The 25,103-nt window shown below is 42.0% G+C and overlaps 2 protein-coding genes across 6 annotated transcripts in view; one reads left to right on the top strand and one right to left on the bottom strand.

Annotated features, from left to right (window-relative positions):
• The window catches only part of dock3 (dedicator of cytokinesis 3), a 980,202-nt gene extending 958,595 nt beyond the window's left edge, over window positions 1-21,607 (top strand). For 3 of the 4 annotated variants that reach the window (XM_043708482.2, XM_043708483.2, XM_043708481.2), the window contains 3 exons: window positions 3,057-3,179; window positions 11,500-11,582; window positions 17,026-21,607. In XM_043708482.2, the coding sequence (XP_043564417.1) occupies window positions 3,057-3,179; window positions 11,500-11,582; window positions 17,026-17,517 (698 nt within the window). In that variant the 3' untranslated portion in view covers window positions 17,518-21,607. The remainder of the gene's footprint in view (window positions 1-3,056; window positions 3,180-11,499; window positions 11,583-17,025) is intronic. The other variant, XM_043708484.2, reaches the window with a different exon arrangement.
• The window catches only part of LOC148147991 (uncharacterized), a 96,329-nt gene that overhangs the window by 17,010 nt on the left and 54,216 nt on the right, over window positions 1-25,103 (bottom strand). Inside the window, exon 4 of one of the 2 annotated variants that reach the window (XM_087994526.1) lies at window positions 14,059-16,298. The exons of the other annotated variant lie outside the window; for it this stretch is intronic. Within the exon in view, the coding sequence (XP_087850652.1) occupies window positions 16,203-16,298 (96 nt within the window). The 3' untranslated portion in view covers window positions 14,059-16,202. Of the gene's footprint in view, window positions 1-14,058; window positions 16,299-25,103 lie in introns of those variants that run through there. 2 annotated transcript variants of the gene reach the window in all.

Raw genomic sequence — 25,103 nt, 5'->3', positions numbered from 1 at the left:
TAGTAGATTAGATTAGTTTACTTAGTGTGGAAACAGGCCCTTCGGCCCAACAAGTCCACACCAACCCGCCAAAGCACACCCACCCAGACCCATTCCCCTACATTTACCCCTGCACCTAACACTACGGGCAATTTAGCATGGCCAATTCACCTAACCTGCACATTTTTGGACTGTGAGAGGAAACCGGAGCACCTGGAGGAAACCCACGCAGACACAGGGAGAATGTACAAACTCCACACAGTCGCCTGAGGCGGGAATTGAACCCGGGTCTCTGGCGCTGTGAGGCAGCAGTGCTAACTGCTATGCCACCATGCTGCCCATGGTATGAACTAGCTAGTTATTTCTATAACTTACTACCTTACATAGGATTATTCATTTATTTTCCTGTTTTCCCATAATAATGGTTTTGCCATTGTCTTATTGATCTTTCTAAATACACGAGTCTCCTGTATTTTAAATTGATTTACAACTTTTCAATTTATCCTCATTTCTGATTTCCCATTGCATCCTAGATTTTTATTCATTCATTCATGTGGGTGTCTTTGGCTAGGCCAGCATTTTATTGTCCATCCCACATTACCCAGAGGGCAGTTAAGAATCAGCCATGTTGATGTGGGTCTGGAATCATATGTAGGCCAGACTGCTAAGGACATCAGATCTCTTTCCCTGAAGGACATTAGTGAACTAGATCGTTTTTACCACAATTGACAATGGTTATACGGTCACAATTAGGCTAGCTTGTCAATTCTAGATTTTTCTGTTTATTGAATTTAGATTTCACTGTTTGCCATGGGGGGGATTCAAGCTCGTATCCACAGAGTATTATCCTAGGTTTCTGGATTACTAGTCCAGTGATATTACTACTATGCCCTCCTCTCTCTCTGCCTCCCTCCCTTCCTCTCTCTGTCTGTATGTCTCTCTTCCTCCCTCCTTCCCTCTCTTCCCCCACACCTAAACAACATGTCCTTCACAAAAAGAAGTCTGTCCTCTTTCACACATAGTGGACAATACCTCACCTCAAAGGGTGATTGGTCCTAGCCATCTATAATTGAAGAAATACATCAAGATGCCTGATTACTTCAGTTTTACCTCCTCATCATAAAACTCCAGACTTGTGCTTAGCACTATCCCAAACACCACAGCCAAGTCTCGCGCATTACTGTTTATGATAATACGTAATTTCACAGTAAGCAAAATTAATTCAGTTCCAATGCCAATTTGACCACTTACAGTAGACTGTGACCATCTAGGTTCATATGTACGAAGCAGTGAGAGAGATTATGTGGATTGGATGTCATTTTGAAAGGGGAGGAAATCTTGCGCATTTTTCAGTTACTTAAATATTACAATTTAATCAAAATTCAACACCTAACCGCATTGCCCAGTGTGATACTGAGCATTTACAACTGATCTCAGGAAGGTTACCAGTTGGCCTAGGTATTCTGGGTTAAAGCAAACATCCAGAAGTTTCTGTTCCTCAATATTATTGAAAGACCAGGACCATCGAAAAATGCCTGTGTTTGGATGCTATGTGAATATGGACAAAATCAGACTCAACCTACTTCCTCCTACAACAATCTGCTCAGATATTATCTGAGCAGTCCCCAGGTTGCAAATGGGTTCCACTCGAGTCCATTTGCAAGTCAGAACACAAGGCTGGACAATATAAAATATCTGTTCTTAAGTATAGGAAGCATTCGTATGTTGGACCTTTGAAATGACACCCAGTACAGAATTGCATTCATACATTGGTATTCATAAATTCATTAATAAACCAGGACCGCCGTATCACGAATTACAGGAAATTGGGAACTTACTCATTCAACTGGAGAAGACTGCCGGAGAACCTTTTTACTCCAGTGAATACAGATACTGTTGTTGTTACTGTTTTGCACTGATGCCACTTCATTGTTTTGATCTTAATTATTCTTCTTGCCATTCATCATAAATTTTCATCAACCTATGTAAATTTATCTGGTGCATCTGAAAGTATCTGAAAGGACATGTCCAGTTTTCCCCTGGAGAACATACTTAAAGTAGTGTTTCAGGTTTACTTCTCGCCTCTTATTCATCATGGCTAATAGTGAATTGATCTGAAAATGTGTTGCTGGAAAAGCGCAGCAGGTCAGGCAGCATCCAAAGAACAGGAGAATCGATGTTTCGGGGATAAGCCCTTCTTCAGGAATGAGGAAAGTGTGATGAGAGTGTTGTCCTGAGCTAGGATAGGTCTAGTTGCAGGGAATGTAGGTAGTGGCGCATGGTTCAAGCGTGGAGCGGAGGATCCGGAGGGAGGTCTGTTGCTGGAGGCTGCCTGACCTGCTGCACTTTTCCAGCAACACATTTTCAGCTCTGATCTCCAGCATCTGCAGTCCTCACTTTCACCTCCTAATAGTGAATTGATGCTTGTTTTACCAAGTAGGTTTAACTTGATCAAACCAGGATGCTCCAACAGACTGGGAAGGTCATGAGCGCAGTGAACTGAGTCATGTACGTCTGGGTCCTGTTAGCTTTCTTTGTTGTGCATCACAGTTAAACAAAGTTAAAGGACGTGTCAGGTCTTTTCATGGTCTATATGAAAGGGGCAGCACGGTGGCTCTGTGGTTAGCACTGTTGCCTCACTCCTGCCTCAGGCTCAGTCTTTGTGGAGTTTGCACCTTCTCCCAGTGTCTGCATGGGTTCACTCCGGGTGCTCTGGTTTCCTTCCACAATCACAAAGATGTGCAGGTCAGGTAAATTGGCCATGTTAAATTGCCCATTAGTGTTCAGGGCTGTGTAGGTTAGTGTATTAATCTGGGATAAATGTAGAGCAGGGGAATGGGTCTGGGTGGGTTACTCTTCGGAGGGTTGGTGTGGACTTGTTGAGCCGAAGGGCCTGTTCTAACCTTGTAGGGATTCTATGTTCTATATCAGCAAGTTCTTTCCCATCCATCAGGAATACGTGGTTCCTAGGTTTTTTTTTCATTTCCACTGCATTTACCTTTCATTTGCCTGCACCAGACTTTATTGCATACCAGTTCAGGTACTTGTTGACTGACATTGGTTTCACTATGTTTCAGCGGTGCCAGCAGCTCCCAGTAGCTGGAGTTTAGACAGTGGAACCAGGGACACAATACCATTCCTCTCAGCACATGTGGGCACAGTAGTGGCACCCCCAGTACCACCTCGATCATTGCCACCTGGTAAGTAGAAATCCAAGCCCCTTTGTTGGATTGGCCTGGTAGAGGAAAGTTAGCTCAATGTTAGCTATAAGTGATGGGTAGGAAAATAATGTTACTACAAATTGCTCTTGTTACTTATGTAGAAACACAGAAAATTCAGGCCCAGTAACCATCATGCCTGTGCCAGATGATCCAACCTAAGTTCACTTTTCAGCTCTTGGTCAATAGTCCTGTAGATAATATGCATATCCAAGTTCTTTTCTGACTTTTACCACACCCATTATGGAGGGAAATAAATTCTCCTCAACTTTCCTTTAATTTTTCTACCAAATATGCTAAATCTGAGCCTATTTATATTTTGAATGATTGCATACCCCTCCCAATCATGAATGTCAATGCTATCACACTTCAAAGAGCTACAGAGGACCTTTGAAACATTTTCTAAACCCTCTCCTGTAATATCAGCCATTTGAGAGTGGAGAAAACAGAGCCCTGTGAGGGAGATGGTTTTTAGCTGTCTGGACACAATGTCAAATTGATTAAAATTGATTTTGCAATTTTGCCTGAATGCTGGTGAAGCTGGCTTCACAGAAGAACACTAGTGTTTGTATTATGACCATCCTATTGAATCCAGAGATTGCAACAGAAGCACTGCTGGATGGAATCACTTCAGCACTTGAACATATTCCTGAGCAGTTCAGGTCTCACTGCAGTACAAGAGTGGGGTAATGACAACCACTTTTCACATTAGAATTGACTCAAGAGTTCTTTGTTGTGAAACACTGACTACTTGGTGTATAGAAGGTTGAACTCGTGCAGCTAATCTGATGCTGGTGCTCCTAATTAATGATGGCTTTTTGAGAGAGATTTTTGCCAAGATGTATAAAGTGCTGAAATAATCCAGAGTTTCTCCTTCTATATGGGAAGTGGCATATTTGGCTGATCTGTTCTCGATTGATACGAGTTTGTTTTAACAATATTCAAGAACAGACTGGAGTTTCTACTGTGCAGAATTGAAGAGATTACAAATCTGGTGCAGAGTGGACAATGGCATTGTAGTTAATTGCAAACTGTGGATCATGTATAATTATGGTGGTCAGTTCAGTTTTGGCATAGAGGAGTTTGAGGTTAAATAGTTTTCCATCTACATGATACTTAATGTTGACGTCAGAGGACAGTTGTTCTTAGATAAGGTGAATAATCACTGTCAAGTAAAGTTTTTTTGTCCGTGGAAAGTGGATGTCGCTGGCATGGCCAACATTTATTTCTCATTCCTAATTGCCCTGACAGTAGTTAAGAGTCAACCCCATTTCTATAGTGAGTAACATGAGGGCTACCATGCAGCCTTGTTTGTCCTCGTCGATTATGTGAAAACATTCCCTCCAAGCTGCTCTTAGGTTCCAGATGTTGCTGCTGCACATGGACCTTAGAGGCCCACACAGCTAGAAAGAAAGTTAGAAGGAATGCACCTCTTCCACTAAAGTGGAGACTTTATCTCCACTTCCTTCTGGCCCTATCTGGCAATTTCTCCATGGGTCTTTAAAAAATTTTAACGATGATGGTGTTCCGCTGCAGATGTCACCTTTCTTGGGTTTAGACCAGAGTGGTGCTGGAAAAGCACAGCAGGCCAGGCAGCATCCGAGGAACATGAAAATCGTCGTCTCGGGCAAAAGCCCTTAGGAAATTTCTTGGCCCATTCCGGTGTTGTTTTATATCTATTACTCTATCTTCTGCCCTTTTAACTCCTTTCTAAAGCATGTGGCTTGACTTTATCTGAATAAATATAATGACCATTCCTGGGTTATCTTAAAACTTGCAAGTAGGGTTTCTGAACCTCTCAGTTCCCACCATCTTAGTCACTTATTGCAAGTTTAAGTCAAGTAACCCTTCTTTAACCACTCCAACCATTATGGATTTTGCTGCCTCTGGTATAGCTTCTGAACCTGTTTTGATTCCTATCTTTCCTGCCAGTTGCTGCTGGCTTTCTCCAGTCTTCTCAGTTTCTCCGAGCTGTCCTTTTCTGTTTGAGATGTACATTGTGCCATCAGCCAAATCAATCCCCAATAAAGTATCTATCCTTGGCAATGGTAACCTTAGGCTATCACAACTGTCACCAGTCTTATAACAAGTTCACTTTTTTATGAAGTACCATCAAAGGACCTTTGGCAAATTCCTGTAGTGCATCTTCTAAATGGTATACATTGCTGCTACTGGGTGTCAATGGTGGATGGAGTGGATGCTTGTGAATCTGGTGCCAAGCATACTACTCTGTCCTGGACGTTGTCAAGCTTCTTGAGTGTTGTTGGACTTGTGGTCATCCAGGCAAGTGGACACAGGGATATAGACTTGTACAGCATAAAAACAGACCCTCCCAACATATTCCAGCACACATCTGACTTGTGCCTTCTAAATGGTGGAAATGGTTTGTGGAGGCAGGAGATGAATTACTTCCTAGCTTCTGACCTTTCTTGTAGGCACAGTATTTATATGGCTAGTCCATTATTAGTTTCTGGTTACACTAAGGTTAATTTGAAAAGGATCCCTTCACCTTCTGGATGCCCTTCTTTCAGACCAATGGATTAATGGTTTAAAAGGAGACAATGTAATCAGGCTTTCTTGACTGAACAAAAGAATCAGTTTATTAGTTGTTAAACACATAGACACACATTACAAATAAGAACTGAGTCCAAAGTTTAAAAAATGATGTACAGATCAATTTCTGCGTCATTTGTGTAAAGTAGGTAATAGCATGTTGTGATTCTTGGCCGAGCACATTGATTTTGTCCTGTTTCCTTTCAATCGTGGCTAGCGCACCCAGAGGGAGAGCTGTTTTTTCTCTCTCTCTCTTTACCTACAGTCCAAAGATGTTTAATTGGCTGTTCTCAACCCTACAGCCTTCACAGCACAATCACCCACATATTAGGATGTCAGGCCACTAACATACGCAGACCAGAGTGGAAGCTCACTTATAACTCCATTTTTTGTATGTCCTGAGAACAGCAAAACACAAATATGTCTGTAGGAACATAAGAAAAAGGAGCAAGAGTAGACCTTTGAATCTTAAAACCTGCCCCAACCTTCAACAAGTTCATGGTTGATCTGCCGTGCAGCTCAACTCTCCTTTTGTGCCAGCTCAGCATAGGCTCCAACAATTCTCTGGGGTAGAGAATTCAAGACATTCACTACCCTCTGGGAGAAGAAATTCCTTTGCATCTCAGCTTTAAATAAGTGTCCCCTTACTTTATAACAACGTCCCCTAGTTCAACAGTCCCCACTAGTGGAAATTCAAGTCAAGTATGCCTTGCCTTACCTGTCAACCCCACTCAGAATTTTGAATGTCTCATTCTTGTAAACTTTAACAAATAAAGGCCTAACCCGTTTAGCCATTTATGACAAGTCAAGTGGGGCAGCACGGTGACTCAGTGGTCAGCACTGTTGCCTCACAGCGCCAGAGACCCTGGTTCAGGTTCCAGACTCAGGTGACTGTCTGTGTGGAGTTTGCACATTCTCCAGTGTCCTCCGGGTGCTCTGGTTTCCTCCCACAGTCCAAAGATGTGTAGGTTAGGTGAATTGGCCGTGCTAAATTGCCCATAGTGTTCAGGGATGTGTAGGTTAGATGCGTTAGTCAGGGGTAATGTAAATAGGGTAAGGGAATGGGTATAGATGGGATACTCTTCAGAGGGTCGGTATGGACTCGTTGGGCCAAATGGCCTGTTTCTACACTGTATGGATTCTATTCGATTCAGTCCATTCATCCCAGGAATCAACATGGTGAATCTCTTTTGAACAGCCTCCTGTTTTCAAATACAGGGACCAAAACTGTACACAGTACTCTATGTGCAACGTCACCAATAACTTGTACAGTTTTAACAACAGTCCCTTGTTTTTAAACTTAATTCCATAGCAACAAAAGCCAAAACTCCATTTGCCTTCCTAATTATATTCTGAACCTACTTGCCAAATTTTTGTTTCATGCAGAAAAATACATAGATCCCCCAGTGCACTGCACACTTTTTTTTGGAATCTTTCACCATATAACTAATTGTCTGCCTTTTAATTCTTCCAATCAAAGCACATGACCTGACACTTGACTACACTAAACTCGACCTGCTAAGTTTTTGCCCACTAACTCACCCTATCTATTTTCTCTTGTAGATTCCTGACATCTTCATGATGTATTCTCTAATCTCAAATTTGGATACATTACATTCTGGTCCCTCCTCCAAGTCTTTAATGTAGATAATAAATAAATGAAGCGCTTGGCACTCCACCTATCTTACCAACCTGAATAATCCAAACTCTCTGCTTTGTCAATTAACCAACCTTCAATTCATGCCAATACCATGAGCTAAGAGAAAGCGGGGACTGCAGATGCTGGAGACTAGAGTCGAGAGCGTGTTGTTGGAAAAGCACAGCAGGTCAGGCAGCATCAGAGGAACAGGAGAATCGACATTTCGGGATAAACCCTTCATCAGGAAGAAGGAAAAAAAAACTCTAGCAAATTTGACAAACATGAATTCCCTTCAACAAAACCAAGATCTCATTAATGACATTAAAATGATCTCCTATCAATTTCATTAATATGGACTCTCTAGCATTTTCCCAACAACAACTGTTAGGTAAACTGGTCTGTTGTTTCCTCCCTTCTGACTAAATCAAAATGGATTTGGAAAGGAAATAAAGCACTGTATAGAAGAGCCCTTTGTTTCTTTTATACTCAAATGCTTTCACATACAAATAAGCAACATTTCCGCCACCAAAATCACTGATTTTGTTTTTTTTGAACATCTTAATTTTTTTTATCAACCTGTTCAGTGATGTTATTATACACTTCTAGAATCGGTGGGACTTGAACTCAGGTTTCCTGAATCAGACATAGGGATACTACCATTGCACGACTTTTTAAAACTTATTAACCCATGTTTCTAATCAACCTGTTCACGAATGTTAATACATACCTCTGGAGCATGGAGGGCTTTTATCCAGGCCTCCCTGCTCCAGGGCAGGGACACTGCTAGTTCACCACTTTTTTTTAAATCAAACTGATCAGAGATGTTATTATACATCTCTGGAGCAGGTGGGATTTGAACCTGGACCTCCTGGTTCAAGGCCAAGGACACCACAAATACACAAGACGGCCCCTCATCAATGCACCACTAAAGAGCTCAGGTGATGAGTGCCAGCTGGGTAGGCCATTGCCTGTTGCCAAGGGAATTCGTATTCAATCTCCACAAAGATATTAATTAGTGATTCCCCATTGGCCTTGTAGGGTTATTACACAAGATAACGACATCTTTGTAATATCTATCAAATCATATCCATATTTCTGCTGTCAGATCATTTATTGTTACAAATACCATATATGTTCAGTTAAAGAGCCTTAAGCTTTGACTTTTTTATTATTTCTGCTGCACTCTGCACATATTTTGTACTCTCAAATTTTGATTATCATTTGCCTTTTCAGTAATGTGCACTTATGTTTTCTTGTTTCTATTTGATTTGCTAGCCAACTCAGCACTGCAGATGGTAGAATCTGAATTCAATAAAAATCTTAATTTAAGGTCTGATGATGACAATGAAACCATTGCTGATTGTTGGGAAAAGCCATCTGTTCACTAATGTTTTCTAGGGAAAATAACTGCCATCCTTACTTAGTCTGACTTATATGTGACTTCAGACCCAGAGCAATATGGTTGACTCTTAACTGCCCTCTGGATAATTAGGGAGGAGCAATAAATACTGACCTCATCAGTGAGATACACATTCCATGGATGTATTAAAAAGAAACCTTATCTGTAATACAAATCATATAATTCACCGGGACACCTGTCAAGAATGGTTCAAATAAAGCCTGTGCCTAAGGAACAGCTCTTCCTTTCCACTTTATTGGTGTCAGTGTCCCATGAATCAGAACCCATTTCTTCCACACCAATCTTTGAGCCACATATTTACTTCTCTATCTTTATCTATCCTAAGCCAATTTGCATGTGATATGGGTATTAATCTGGAGATTACTACCATGTGTTTTATATTTTAATTTAGTTCCAAACAGCTTGTAATCCCTCAGCAGAATCTCTTTCCTAGTCCTGCCTAGGTCATTGGTACTTACGTGGACCGTGATATCAGGATCCTTCCCCTGCCACTCATGTTCCTTTTCAGCCCAGAACAGATGTCCTGAACCTTGGCACCAGTTAGCATCAAAGTCTTCAGGACTCTCTGTCTTTGTTGCAGACAACAGCATCTATTCCCCTAACTATGCCATTTCCTGTAACTCCTCACTTTTTCTTTCCTCACCCCACCCACTTGAATAGTGCTGTGGATCATGCCACTACGGTCAGTTCGCTCATCTTCCCTGTTTTTTTTTGTGCCCTTGTCCACATTGGTAGCAAGAACTTTGGTCCTTGTACCTATAAGGCAAGGGGTTGGCTGAGACTTCTCCATAGCTAAAGTTTGAATCCTAAAGCCTGCCTCACCACAGTCACATCCTTATATCCTTGACCACAGACCAAATTTTACACAATTAATCTAAAGGGCATGACTGCCTCCTGGAACAACATTCAGGGAACTCTCCTGATGTCACAATGCAGATTCCAGCTCATCAACTCTGAACTGAAATTCCTCAAGCAATCCTTCTGAGGAAATATCACCCGAGCCAAAACATTAACACTGATTTCTCTTCACAGATGCTGCCAGACCTGTTGAGTTTTTCCAGCAATTTGTTTGTTTCAGCAGCTGCTACAGTTGCGGTTACTGTGAAGTCCGCTGGCATTCACCAGCTCCAGATACTACAGCTGCAATACATTTCCTGTTCAGTTATCTCTATTCAATCCAATTAATTAATTTCATTGTTAAATATTTTACGTTTCGTCAGTACTCTTCAGCTTTAATAACATCTCCTTACTTAAACAAAATGACCAATTGAAAGGTGTGGCAGAGATACCCACCAATCACCTAACAGTTTACCTGTGGTGTCACACTTCAGCTTTTACAAGACGAAACAAAATGAAAGGGCTCTCTGTTGCCAATTTTTATCTTTCACCATCGCTGCACTTCTCATGCAGGTCCACCCTCGTAGTCACCTTTTCAGTTTTCCATTTAAAATTTCCCCAACTCTGTACAGGTGTGAGATTCCAGAATTCCTCTCCAGAGAGCCGCTTAATTTAAATCTACAGTCCTGTTGGCTGTATCAGTCCAATTTTAAAAACCATGTTAGAATTAAAGTTCAATATATCCGTAGGTGATTTAGGATTATGATTTGTGGTCAGTGACAATAGAGGAGGATTCTCCGTTGTCCAATGAAGTTTTATAGTTTGGGATCCATGTGCATGAGATGCTGTAACGTCACCTGTACAGTTGTTATGTAATGTTGTCAATGAAAAGATGATGATCCAATGGTGGTAATGATTTTTGAGTCAGTTGACTTTGCTACATGTAAAAGTGTTCTAAAATAAACAGAAACAGAAAATGGAAGAAACACTGACAAATCAGAGAACTTAAAATGTTCAACCCTCCATAAACGCTCCCTGGTCTGCTGATTTCTACCATTTTCTACTAGTGTTCCAGATTTCCTACATTTGCAGGAGAGGTGAAGGATGAATGTTTTCAGTCAACACAAAAGTAGGAATTATGGTTAACTCTGAACATAGCAACAAACAACTTCTGAAAACAGTCAAATTGGGCAAACAGATGTCAGGTATAAGAAACCACTTAAAGGAACCATTTTGGAAGGAATACACTGAATGAAAAAAATTTTAAGAACATAGAAAATCAGATAAATCTTTAAAAAAGGAAAGAGGAGTTCATTATTTCATTTTAAAACTTGACACTTTTTTTGAAAATAGGGTACAGAAACAGAAAAGTACCACGAAATCAAAAATGGTGTGTTTCCAGTACTCTGAAATAGGAAGGGAGTCAAAACATGGAATATACAAAAGAGATTTATTAAAGGTAGCACCAGGACTGTGAGGCTTTCACTATAAGGGAGACTGGGACAAGGGAGGGGAGAAGTTCGGAGAAATTCCTTTAAGGGATAGGACTGGTAGGTCATCAAATCAGAAACTGTGGAGCTGGGGAAGTAGGAGAGACTTATTATTACTTTTTGAGAGAAAATGAATAAATATTTGAAAAAGAAAACAACAGAATAGATTAACAGGGTAGATGTTTGGGAGTCAGTTTCAAGTCAATGGGCAGAATTTCCTCTTGTGCTGTAAAATGTAAAAGTTCCATGTTATAATGGTAATTTGTTTGTGGTGATGGTAATGATGGAAGTACTTCATGTTAGTGGTAATGGTCATGATGAGGCTGGTTTAGTATTCACAAAATCTCCTTTTTGTTTACGTAGGTCATTTCACTATGAATTTTGATCCCTTCCATCATCAGATCAGTGATATACCACCTGCCTTGCCTGCACGAACCCTACGTAAAGTAAGTATTGTACAATAGGTCAATGTTAACTTGGGAACCTCCAAATAAAGAGAAAAATTTGTTCAACAATCAGTTAATCTTTCCATAAAAGTATTTGTGAATTTTAGCTGTGATGCTGAAGTGTACTTAATGTAATGAGTGATTATCCAAATGGTACATGTACACATACCCCTTGAAATCCACCTAACATCTATTGTTTGAAAAGTATTAGAATCAATTATTAAGGAAGTAATAGCAGACTATTTGGAAAATCAGAATCTCATCAAGCAATGTCACCATGACTTCATGAAAAGGAAATTATGTCTGACTAATTTATTAGAGTTTTTGAGTAAGTCTCATCCAGAGTGGATAAAGGAGAATAAATAGATGTGTGTATTTGGACTTCCAGGAGATGGCATATCACAAAAAGTTAAGTTACAAGAGCCCATGGTCTTGGAGGTAATATGTTAGCATGGAAAGAGAATTGGCTTATCGGCAGGAAACAGCAAGTGGGGATAAGTTTCTGTTTCAAGTTGGCATCCATTACCAGTGGGGCTCCACTAGGATCAGTGCTGAAACCACAACTGTTTACAATATATATTAATGACTGAGGAAGGACATGAATGAGCTGTAGCCAAATTTGCAGACAACACAGAAATAGGTAGCAAGGCAGGTTGTGAGGAGGAGGAGGTGGGTAATGCAGATGCTAGAGATTAGAGTCAAGATTAGAGTGGTGCTGGCAAAGCACAACCGGTCAGGCAGCATCCGAGGAGCAGAAAAATTGATGTTGGAATGAAGCAGGGAGCCTCGGGAGTGGAGAGATAAATGGGACGGGGCTGGGCAGAAGGTAGCTGAGAGTACGAAGGGGGAAGGAGGTGGGGATAAATGTGATAGGTCAGAGAGGAGGGTGGAGCAGATAGGTGAGAAGCAAGATTGACAGGTGGGATAGGTCGTGAAGACGGTGCTGATCTGGAAGGTTGGAACTGGGATGAGGTGGAGGGAGGGGAAATGAGGAATCGGGTGAAGTCCACATTGATGCCAATGTGGGTTGGAGGGTCCCGAGGCGGAAGATGAAGCGTTCTTCCTCCAGGTGTCAGGTGGTGAGGGAGGGACGATGGAGGAGACCCAGGACCTGCATGTCCTTGGCAGAGTGGGAGGGCAGTTGAAATGTTCAGCCAGGGGGAGGTGGGGTTGATTGGTGCAAGTGTCCCAGAGATGTTCTCTGAAGCGCTCTGCGAGAAGGCATCCGGTCTCCCCAGTGTAGAGGAGACTGCATCAGGAGCAATGGATACAATAAATGACGTGTGGAAGTGCAGGTGAAACTTTGATGGATTTGGAAGGCTCCTTTGGAGCCTTGGACAGAGGTGAGGGGTGCGGACGCAGGTTTTGCAATAACTGCAGTGGCATGGGAAGGTGCCTGGAGGGGAGGGTGGGTTAGTGGGCGTGGACCTGACCAAGTAGTCGCAGAGTGAACGGTCTTTGCAGAAAGCGAATAGAGGTGGGGAAGGAAATATATCCCTGGTGGTGGGGTCCAGTTGAAGGTGGTGGAAATGGCGGATGATGCAATTTCTGCGGAGGTTGGTGGGGCGGAAAATGAATACCGGGGGGTCTGACCTTTTTGCGGTTGGAGGGGTGGGGTTCAAGAGTAGAGCTGCAGGGCATGGATGAGATGCGTTGGAAGACATCTTCAACTACGTGGGAAGGGAAATTGCGGTCTTTAAAGAAGGAGGCCATCTGGTGTGTTCTGTGGTGGATTTGGTCCTCCAAGGAGCAGATGCAGCAGAGGCAGAGGAATTGGGAATACGGGATAGCATTTTTGCAGGAGGTAGGGTGGGAGGAGGTGTAATCCAGCTAGCTGTGGGAGTTGGTGGATTTGTAAAAAATGTCAGTGTTGAGTCGGTTATCATTGATGGAGATGGAGAGGTCCAGGAAAGGGAGGGAGTTGTCAGAGATGGTCCAGGTGAATTTAAGGTTGATGTGGAATGTGTTGGTGAAGTTGATGAACTATTCTACCTCCTTGTGGGAGTACGAGGTGGCGTCAATGCAGTCATCAATGTAGTGGAGGAAAAGATGGGGAGTGGTGCCATTGTAACTCCAGAAGGTGGACCGTTCTACGTAGCCAGCAGAGACAGGCATAGCTGGAGCCTATGCGGGTGCCCACAGGCAACCCCTTTCATCTGGAGGAAGTAGGAGGATTCAAAGGAGAAATTGTTAAGGGTGAGGACAAGTTCAGCCAAACAAATGAGTGTCAGTGGAAGGGCACTGGTGGGGAAATCGGGAGAAGAAGAAACAGAGGGCTTGAAGGCCCTGGTCATGGCAGATGGAGGTGTATAGGGATTGGATGTCCATGGTGAAGATGAAGTCTTGGGGGCCGGGGAAACGGAAGTCTTTCTTCTTCTCCCGATTTCCCCACCAGTGCCCTTCCATTGACACTCATTTGTTTGGCTGAACTGGTGAAGGGCGTGGAAAGTTCCTGGACTGGGAGAATAGGATAGTATCGAGACAAGTGGAGATGAATTCGGTGGGGCAAGAGCAGGCTGAAAGAAAGGGTTGGCGGGGTAGTCAGGCTTGTGGATCTTAGGTAGGAGGTAGAATCGGGTGATGTGGGGTTCCCGAACTATGAGGTTGGAAGCTGTAGATGGGAGTTCCCCTGAGGTGATGAGGTTGTGTATGGTTTGGGAGACTATGCTTTGGTGATGGGAGGTGAGGTCATGGTCGAGGGGGTGGTAGGAGGTGGTACCTGGCTTCAGCAGTAGAGGTCAGTGCACCAAACTACCACTGCACACTCTGTCTGCTGGTTTGATGGTGAGGTTGGGGTTGGAGCAGAGGGCTGCGCATTGTGAGGGTGAGAGAATAGAGTGGGGGAGGGGCAGAGGAAGTGTTCGATGTCATCTCACGTATTGAATTCATTGATGCATGGATGGAAGGGAATGAAGGTAAGGCCTTTGCTAGGTTGTGAGAAGGATTCAAACAGCTACAGAGAGATATTGGTAGGTTAAGTAAGTGGGCACAAAGTTGGCAAATGGAGTATATTGTGGGAAAATGCAAAGTTTTTCATTTTGGAAAGGAGAACAAAAGAACAGATTATTATTTAAATGGCGAAAAAACTGCAGAAAGCTGCAACACAAAGGGATTTTGAGATAAGTGTACACGAAACAGAAAGCTAGAATACAGCAGGTGATCAGAAAGGCTAATGGAATGTTGGCCCTTATTTCAAGATGGTTGGAGTATATGAGTAGTGAAGCCTTACTGAAAGCTGCTGCCAGTGAGACCACATCTGGAAATATAAGTGAACAGTTTTGCTCCCCTTACTTATGGGAAACCATAATTGAAGGTTGTTCAGTAGGATGGTCCCTGGTATGGAAGAATTGTCTTCCGAGGAAACACTAAACAGGTTAGGACTCTACTCGCTGGAGTTTAGAAAAGTGAGAGAGGATCACATTGATTCATACATGATTCTTAAGGGGCTTAGCAGAATAAATGCTGAGAGGATATTTCCCCTCATAGAGAATCAAGGACCAGAGGACAAAGTTCAGAATAAAGGGGCACCAATTAAAGATTGAGATAAGGAGAAATTTCATCTCTTTAGAGGGTTGAGTGCCTTTGGAACTCCTTGTCAGAGAGCTCTAAGAACAGAGTACATATATTTAAGGCTGAGATAGATATATTGTTGATCAGTAGGTGGAATCAAAGGTTACAGGGAAAGTGTAGGAATATGGTTGTGAGGAATATCGAATCAGCCATGATGCTACTGAATGGTGGAACAGGCTTATGGGCTGAACGACCTCCGCCTGTCCTATTTCTTATGGTTTATCCCGTGGCTGCAACAGGACAGACCATAGGAAGCATCTGCACATGCACTGATGACTTAATCACATTCAGAGTGTGAGAGGCCATTATGAGAACAGGTGCCACTGAGGAGGGGGCTGGGGCAACAGAGGCCGGCTGCAGCATTAGACCATAAGATATAGATGCAAAATTAGGCAATTCAACCCATCGAGTTTGCTCCACCTTTCAATCATGGCTAATATGTTTCTCAACACCATTCTCCTCTCATCTCCGTAATCCATGATCCATTTACCAATTAAAAACCTATTTATCGGTCTTAAATGCACTCAATAATTTGGCCTCCACAGCCCTCTGTGGCAATGAGTTCCACAGATTCACCAGGGACCATCCTACTTTCTTAGTTCTAAAGGTCATTCCTGAAGCTATGCCTTCATGTCCCAGTCTCTCCTCGGAAACATCTTCCCCATGTCCACCACATCCAGGCCTCTAATTATTCTGTAAGTTTCAATCGGATTCCCCATTATCCTTCTAAATTCTTTCAATACAGACCCAGAATCTTCAACTACTCATATGATAAGTCCTTTATCCTTGGGATCATTCTTGTAAATCTCCTCCATCACCTCTCTAATGCCTCCACATCCTTCCTTAGATATGGGTCCCAAATATTGAATATTGTTCGCAATATTCCAAATTCAATCTGACCAGAATCTTAAGCAACCTCAGCCATACATTTCTATTCTTGTACTCTAACCCATTTAAAATGAATGCTAACATTGCATTCACCTGCCTAACTTCCAACTGCCAGTCTCCATTTCTCAATCTTGTGCTTCAGTTTTTATTTTTAAGAGTTCCTTAAAAATCTGAAGAACCTCTTTCCCTGGAGTGCCATCTTGAGACTGCATTCTCTTTACACTGCCTGCAGGTTATGTTACTTGAGTTACAGCATTCCTATAAAAAGAAACAAAAAAAAATTAAACTAAAAAGAATTAACAGACAAGATAGAATTTTAGTTCCTGGATTCAGTCTTGTACTTATATTGTGGTTTTTGTAAAACCAAGACATCCCAAAGTATTTTGAAATGTGATCACTATCATAATGTGGGTAAACATTGCACAGCCATAGCAACTTCACAAATAACAATTTCATAATCTCTTTAATCATACTGGTTGAGGAATAAGAAGTGGCCAGGGCATCAAGATAACGCCTTGCTTATCTTGCAGATATGTGATGGGATTTGACTAGCCAGTGGTAAATGTATGATCCTTTGTGTCTTTTAGTCATCTAGACAAGATGGTTTCATTTTCAATGGTGTTAAGGTAGCTGGTCTCAGTTACAGGAATGATAGCACCAACGCAATTACCCTTAACATATAAAATGAAGGAAAATGAAAATCAGCCTAAATATGGTCTTCCTGATTGCTATCCAGTGACCCACAGCAAATTGTTCATCTCCGTGCCATGAGGCATAGAAATCAGATTTAACTATATATATATTCTGGACAGTTTAACAGTGCTGACTTTCAATGTCATTGTTCTAAATTCACTTTGTCACTGACAATTGGCATGGGATAATCACCTGGCTAGAATGTTCTACCTGAAGAATGAGTTGAAAGAATGTTTTCTGTACACAGAAAGAACTGTGAATACTAACTTTTTTTCTCCTTTCTCCCCCACAGTCTTCGCTACACCCAATTCCTGCATCACCTACAAGCCCCCACTCGGGTCTTGATGGCAGTAACTCCACTCTGTCTGGCAGCGCAAGCAGCGGGGTGTCCTCTTTGAGTGAAAGCAACTTTGGCCAATCAATGGAGCCACCACGTACAGACACAACAGATTCCAGTCAGACCTGGAACCCAGAGGAGGATGGGGAAGCCCCTTATATACCAGTAAGGTACAGCCTATCTGAACCAGATGTCATTGAATCGGTGAAAGCTCACCCATGCCGTAGCCACTCTGCGCCCACTGGAGTCATTCCTAAGGAATCCACAGAGATACCAGCTTTGCCGCCCAAACCATATTATCCCAGACCTACATACATAGGCAATGAAGAAACACTTGAAGAAGAGAGCAGGCCAAAGGCTTTCACACGCAAACTCTCTCAGTCTGGTCACAGTGGCAAAGAGGAGCAGGCCAAGGTACCGTGGCAACATGGCATCAATCAAGACTAGGCCACAAAAAAGGACTCAAAATTAAGGTGTTCACTGGTTCATCCTACGGGTGTCAGCCACCTCTGTTTATTGTAAACGGATTATATTTCTTTGAGAAACTGTTTACTTTTGACTAATACTTTGTTTCAGTGAAAAGGAAGGCCTGTTTATTTACAGCCTGGCTGCTCTCTGATTGTATTTGCAGTTGGAGGTCCCTGTGTGGAGTACGGGAGTGTTCTGAAAAGGCCTCAACCCTTCAGGTCCAAAATTTCCTGTTGCATCACACACTTCACTTTGATTATTCAGAAAGCATAGAATGAATGAGGCATTTGATGATTGAGATCATTATGAACACTTAAGGATATTAGTCATTTCATAAATTCATGTCTCTCTCTATTTGCCCTTTCTATCTTTGGTCAAAGTATTTGATATACCTCCTTACCAGGTCTTCCACTGACTTTCATCTTTACTAAAGTTGTGAGTAAAATTGTCATTGAGATATCATGCATTCTGTGTATGAAAAGCATGAAGGTAATGTCAGACAGAAGTGTACCAAACTAATATCAGGAATGTACAGTCCAATATTGAAGTAGCATACAATTGCCCCTCCTCTGTTAAGGCAGAATATGTCTAAAATCAGCATAGAATTTAGTGCTGAAGAACTTCAGGTTAAATCTTCATTAATAGTGAGAGTCCAGTTAATTCACAAAATGAAAAAGTTGATCATCGTTTAAATTTTGGGCTTTTTCTTTGGACTGGCTTCAGCTAAATTCCGTTGGAATGGATTTGTCCGATTTTAAATGTCAACTGCAGCATTTAACTTACCAACCCGGAGTTCTTTTTTGAAGCGACATATGTAGACAAATGACCTGCTCACTGAAACTCAGATTGGATTTTGCCAAGTCGACTCAACTCCTGAACTCATTATAGCCATGGTCCAATAATAGACAAAACAGGTGAACTAAAGAGGTAAGCTGAAAGAGACTGCCCTTAACATAAAGACAGCACTGAAATATGTATTAACGGGCCCTAGCTAAACTGGAGTCAATGGGAGTCAAGGGAATTGGTTGGAATCATACCTAACACAAAGGAAATGATTGTGGTTATTATGGACCAACCCTCTCAATCTTAAGACATAACTGCAGGAGTTCCTCAGTACAGTTCTCAGCCCATCCATCAATATATACAGCTGCTTTATCAATGACCAATGTCAGAATTGGGAATGTTTGCAATTCCATAGAAACCAAAACACTGTGCATTGATGTGCAGAACACTTGGGCCAATAAGTAACAATTAACATTTGCATCAGACAAGTGCCAGGTAATGCCATCTCCAACAAGAGAAAATCTAACCATCACTCAATTTCCATCCCTTCCAACTACCAAAACAGTGCCAGCACCTACAAGATGCACTGAAGCAATTCATCAAGGCTATTTTGACAGCACCTTCCCAAACCTAGAGGGACAAGGGCTGTAGATGCACGGGAGTACCTCTCAGAATTAACAACCTTGAACTCCCTTGTCAACAGCAATCTGACCTAAATCACAAGGGTTGTTACAGTTCCAGAACACAGTTCACTACCACTTTCTCAATGGCAATGGCCAGCTCCACCCACACCCTATGAAAGAATTATTTAAACATTATGCAGTTGGTACAGCTTCAGGAGTAAAATGTAAAAACTCCACTGCTAATCATTCCAGTTTCCACTAGCTCAATATTTACCTGCAAAGAAACTTGTGTACTTTTCACTGGGGTAATATGTGGATACCACCATTTAAACACGTGAAAGATACTTTTCGTTTCAATCAGGTAACATGATCTTATACCATCTGGCTTATGTAGGAGCTCAGGTGTATTTGGACCTCACTGATTTCATACATCTGAAGATGCATTGCAATGTCGAAGAACCCCTACCCTTACAAGCAACAGTACAGCAAGTATAAAAAAACAAAAATCCTCTATAACAGTTAGGGAGCTATACGTAGTTTGTATTTTAAATGACCACTGTGCTAAAGCAAGTTTTTGACAGTTTATCTGAGTAAAAAAATTAGAGCTAGGTTCTGAAGGTGTCTTACATTGTTTCTTTATTAACAATTGAGTTGATGGTTTAATGTTAAAGCAGAGGTGTAGGATAACATAGAGCAAGATGTGCTATTGAGAGAAAACTATAAATAAAGAGACATGTTAAACATTTGTTCAGAAAGTGGCAACATAGGTATTGTTAAAAAAGGTAAAAATTGGTACAAAAGTTGAAAAGAATTGAAAAGTGATTGTAACTCTACGTACATCATTGAGTATTCTCTCACATCCAACTTACTCTCGACTGGTAATAGTTGTTAGGGATGGGGAAGAGACTTTGATGAACACTGACTCCTGAATGGCCCCCAAAGCATATAGTTCTAATAAATCCCTCTTGTTCAAAAACTCTACAGTAGTCCCTCCGTACCCACGGGACATATGTTCCAAGACCTACCACCGAAGCCCAAAACTGCAGATAGGTGCGAACCCAATCATTTAAATGGGAAATCTACCTTCCTGGCAGGATCTAGTCCCTGGTTCCAGAATGTTCCCTGTAATATGTTCAGACAGCAGTAAACCACGGGTAAATGAAACTGTGGAAAACGATTCCACAGATAGGGCGGTCAACCTGATATGATGCTATTTCCCCCTCCTAGGAGGAGGCAGGAAGAAAAGAGGGGAGGCCAGTGAAATTTTCAAACATATCCCAGCCACTATCCAATATAAGGATTTCAACTGGAGATGTAATGGTCAGGGAAAATTTGAAAGGGCTACTGAAGTAGTGATATGTCAGCATCATTTCATCTCAGTCTTCAATACTGCAGGCAATATGGACCCATTTGCCAGTGTTTATATACTCTGTGGTCAGCAGCTTCAAATTTTTACTCAATGTTTTCATTTGGGATGCTTTGCAAGATGGGTAATCTAATCTCAGAAAAGTACAAAATTAATTTTTTTTTCAACCTTACTTTCCCTTCATAAGTCAAGAGTTCCACTGGGGATCGTGTGAAAACAAAATGAAGTGTGAAAAGGATTGTAAGATAAAAATTACATTTTGATGTATAACAGTAACATGTCTTTGAAAAGGCATTGTTCTTAGTTAATATTTACCAAGCTTTTGCAGTGCTTTCTTCGCAGTACACAAGTGTGTTCTGTAACTAAAGCATGCCAGATGTATTTTTGTGAGCCTTGTAATTTAAAGTCCTGTTTTTCTGTACAGCAGCAATGTTTGAAATGATGGAGTTTAAACTGCCTGTTGTAACCATGGGTTGCTCTGATTTAAGACTTGTCAGCATTATCGCACAGTGATGTGAAGCTGTTTCTCCCCTTTCCAAATTGTGTCTGTCTCTATTGGACCATGTAAATGCCCAAATAATCTTGCTCCTTGTATAGATCTTCCATTTTGAATGCTCAGTATTTATGAATTTTGTAGAAAGAGCAGAAGGAGAGGGACTGAGAAATTGAAATGTTGTGTAAAAAGTTTTTCTGTAGCACTAAGTTTTAATGGCCCTTACTGCACACCTAGGGCTGTGATTGGCTCAGGCCAGAAAGTTAGTTTCTAACTGCAAAACTTTACCACATGAACCCGACTTGGGAAACATGGTAGAAACAAGCGAGCTGTATTCAGAGCTAGCCTCTGCCTAGCTTGTTGCTTTGGCAAAAGATAGCTGGCCAGCATGGCAGATTGATTTTCAACCAATTCTCCTGAGTTCCAAGGGAAAATTCTTAAAGGTAAATTGGTTTTATAGGCTGGGGTAGGGAACGGTAGAGTTTTAAACAAAAAGCACTTGATTATAATGGTAAATAACCTTTTGCCAGACCCATGGTTATGTTCAATTGTACTCTTAAGTGATGAACTCAACTCCATTCTTTTATTACAGAACTGCCCCTTATTGATATTATAAGGGGACCAGTAAGGGCACATTGGTAAAAAATATATAGTGGGGTTTTACTGTATATATCGTGTTAGCATGTCAGAATATGTGACGTGAATTTTAGATGTAAATACTGCTATTCGTTTTCCTATTCACCAAAATTACTGTGATGTGTAATTCCTTAATGCCTAAAATTAAAGTCTTGATTTAACAAGTAATTCCTTAACTGTCTTTGTATTGCAAGCAAAAATACATGAAATAACAAGCAAAGGCAATATCCCACACTCAAACCTATTTTTATTATGTAGCGTATATACACTGAGCAAGACCACTGAACAAAAAGATAAACACATTCAAAGTTTGGGTGAAGATTAGTAGCTTGGGTGCTCGTTGTTGTGGTTCTGTTCGCCGAGCTGGAACTTTTTGTTGCAAACCTCAGTGCTTGCGAGCCTCCTGTGAAGCGCATCTGTGGTGTTTCCTCCGGCATTTATAATGGCCTGTCCCTGCCGCTTCCGGTTGTCAGTTTCAGCTGTCCGCTGTAGTGGCCGGTATATTGGGTCCAGGTCGATGTTTTTGTTGATGGAGTTTGTGGATGAGTGCCATGCTTCTAGGAATTCCCTGGCTGTTCTTTGTTTGGCTTGCCCTATAATGGTAGTGTTGTCCCAGTCGAATTCATGTTGCTTGTCGTCTGCGTGTGTGGCTACTAAGGATAGCTGGTCGTGGCGTTTCGTGGCTAGTTGATGTTCATGGATGCGGATCGTTAGCTGTCTTCCTGTTTGTCCTATATAGTGTTTTGTGCAGTCCTTGCATGGGATTTTGTACACTACATTAGTTTTGCTCATGCTGGGTATCGGGTCCTTCGTTCTGGTGCGTTGTTGTCTGAGGGTGGCTGTTGGTTTGTGTGCTGTTATAAGTCCTAGTGGTCGCAGTAGTCTGGCCGTCAGTTCTGAAATGCTCCTGATGTATGGTAGTGTGGCTAGTCCTTTGGGTTGCGGCATGTCCTCGTTCCGTTGTCTTTCTCTTAGGCATCTGTTGATGAAATTGCGCGGGTATCCGTTTTTGGCGAAAATATCTTGTACAGGTGTTCCTCTTCCTCTTTTTGCAGTTCTGGTGTGCTGCAGTGTGTTGTGGCCCTTTTGAATAGTGTCTTGATGCAACTTCGTTTGTGTGTGTTGGGGTGGTTGCTTTCATAGTTCAGGACTTGGGTTAAAAACCTCTCCCACAGACAGCTCAGAGACACGGAAAGAACAATACTGGCCAAGGGACTCAACTACAACCACAGGGACGCCAAGACAGCAGACTTCCTAGCAGCACTAGAATGCACACTCAGGAACAATGGACTGACAGAAGAGACACAACAAACAGTGAGACAAAGTATCGTACCTCTGATAACAAGGAAAAGACAAACACATAACCTCAACACCAAGGAGAGGGAAGCACTAAAATCACTAAGAAACGAAAAGAACATAATCATACTACCAGCAGACAAAGGCAGAATGACGGTCATCCTGGACAAAGCAGAATACACCCAAAAAGCACAACAACTACTTGTAGATACCAACACCTACCAAAAGAGGGAGTTTGACCCCACCCCACAGCTCACCAATAGGATAAATAACACACTGAGGAATCTACAAAAAAACGGACAGATAACCAGGTCAGACCTACAAAGAATGAAACCTGAAAGCAACAACACCCGCAGATTCTATGGACTACCTAAAGTGCACAAACCAGACATCCCACTCAGACCCATAGTATCACTACCAGGGACACCATCACACAAACTGGCCAAAGAACTACAGCAGAAACTGAAACACCTGATCAGCGGATCCAGACAATCTATACAATCAACACAGGAATTCTTGGACATCATCAGAAATATATACATAGACAAGGAAGAAACTATGGTCTCATTCGACGTAACGGCACTGTTCACCTCTATTGACAAAACCCTAGCCAGAGAAACAATAGCCAACCTGCTGGACATACAGAACAGACAACAGGACGTTGAACATATCAACAAAGACGGCATACTTAAACTACTGGACTTGTGCCTCACAACACACTTCACATTCAACAACCAGATATACGAACAAATCAACGGAACACCCATGGGCTCACCGATCTCTGGACTCATAGCAGAAGCAATAATGCAAAGGTTAGAACAAACAGTCTTACCACAAATTCAACCCAAACTCTGGGTCGGATATGTTGATGACACCTTTGTAATCATTAAAAACACAGAAATAGAGAAAACACACGGGATCATCAATGCCACACTCACAGGAATCCGATTCACGAGAGAAGAAGAAAAGGATAACCAACTCCCATTCCTAGACGTGATGGTACAGAGAACACCGAACGGAGAATTCACCACAAAGGTATACAGGAAAGCCACACACACAGACCAAGTCCTGAACTATGAAAGCAACCACCCCAACACACACAAACGAAGTTGCATCAAGACACTATTCAAAAGGGCCACAACACACTGCAGCACACCAGAACTGCAAAAAGAGGAAGAGGAACACCTGTACAAGATATTTTCGCCAAAAACGGATACCCGCGCAATTTCATCAACAGATGCCTAAGAGAAAGACAACGGAACGAGGACATGCCGCAACCCAAAGGACTAGCCACACTACCATACATCAGGAGCATTTCAGAACTGACAGCCAGACTACTGCGACCACTAGGACTTATAACAGCACACAAACCAACAGCCACCCTCAGACAACAACGCACCAGAACGAAGGACCTGATACCCAGCATGAGCAAAACTAATGTAGTGTACAAAATCCCATGCAAGGACTGCACAAAACACTATATAGGACAAACAGGAAGACAGCTAACGATCCGCATCCATGAACATCAACTAGCCACGAAACGCCACGACCAGCTATCCTTAGTAGCCACACACGCAGACGACAAGCAACATGAATTCGACTGGGACAACACTACCATTATAGGGCAAGCCAAACAAAGAACAGCCAGAGAATTCCTAGAAGCATGGCACTCATCCACAAACTCCATCAACAAAAACATCGACCTGCACCCAATATACCGGCCACTACAGCGGGCAGCTGAAACTGACAACCGGAAGCGGCAGGGACAGGCCACTATAAATGCTGGAGGAAACACCACAGAAGCGCTTCACAGGAGGCTCGCAAGCACTGAGGATGTCACCTAGACAGGGGACGAAACGTTTGCAACAAAAAGTTCCAGCTCGGCGAACAGAACCACAACAGATAAACACATTCCAGAACTTTACTGATGTTTCTTTGGGAAGAATATGTGACTATATCCTTTGAGTCAATTATTTTGACAAGTTTTGCTGTCTAACTGTCAGCTCACGAGCTTCTTCTATCTATACTCAGTAGGTCAGATAACATGTGCTACCTAATGATACATAGAAAAAAAGTCACTAGAATGAAAGATACCTTAAAGGTGAATGTAAGATCAGTCTCTAAGATCATTATTGCTTCTTGAAGTTTCTCTTTCCACAGCAACCACAATGGCTTCTGTAGTCAAAATAGTCCACTTGTACAGGCAAATATTGACTTGGAAGGTGTTAGGAGAGAAAGGATTCTTGTTCTTCATTAGTTTTGCAAAACCCGCAGGTAGGCTGGACTCTTTCAGTGCAACTATAACTAATTTCGGAGTTCCTTCCTCTTTGTGCTCACTAAGCAAAGAACCCTCTCTGATGATAACTGT

Source organism: Chiloscyllium plagiosum, unplaced genomic scaffold (assembly GCF_037043375.1).
Source record: "Chiloscyllium plagiosum isolate Xiang-an unplaced genomic scaffold, Cpla_swu_hap1 HiC_scaffold_14, whole genome shotgun sequence".
NCBI classification, from domain to species: domain Eukaryota; kingdom Metazoa; phylum Chordata; class Chondrichthyes; order Orectolobiformes; family Hemiscylliidae; genus Chiloscyllium; species Chiloscyllium plagiosum.
This window is presented reverse-complemented; position numbering and strand designations above follow the sequence as displayed.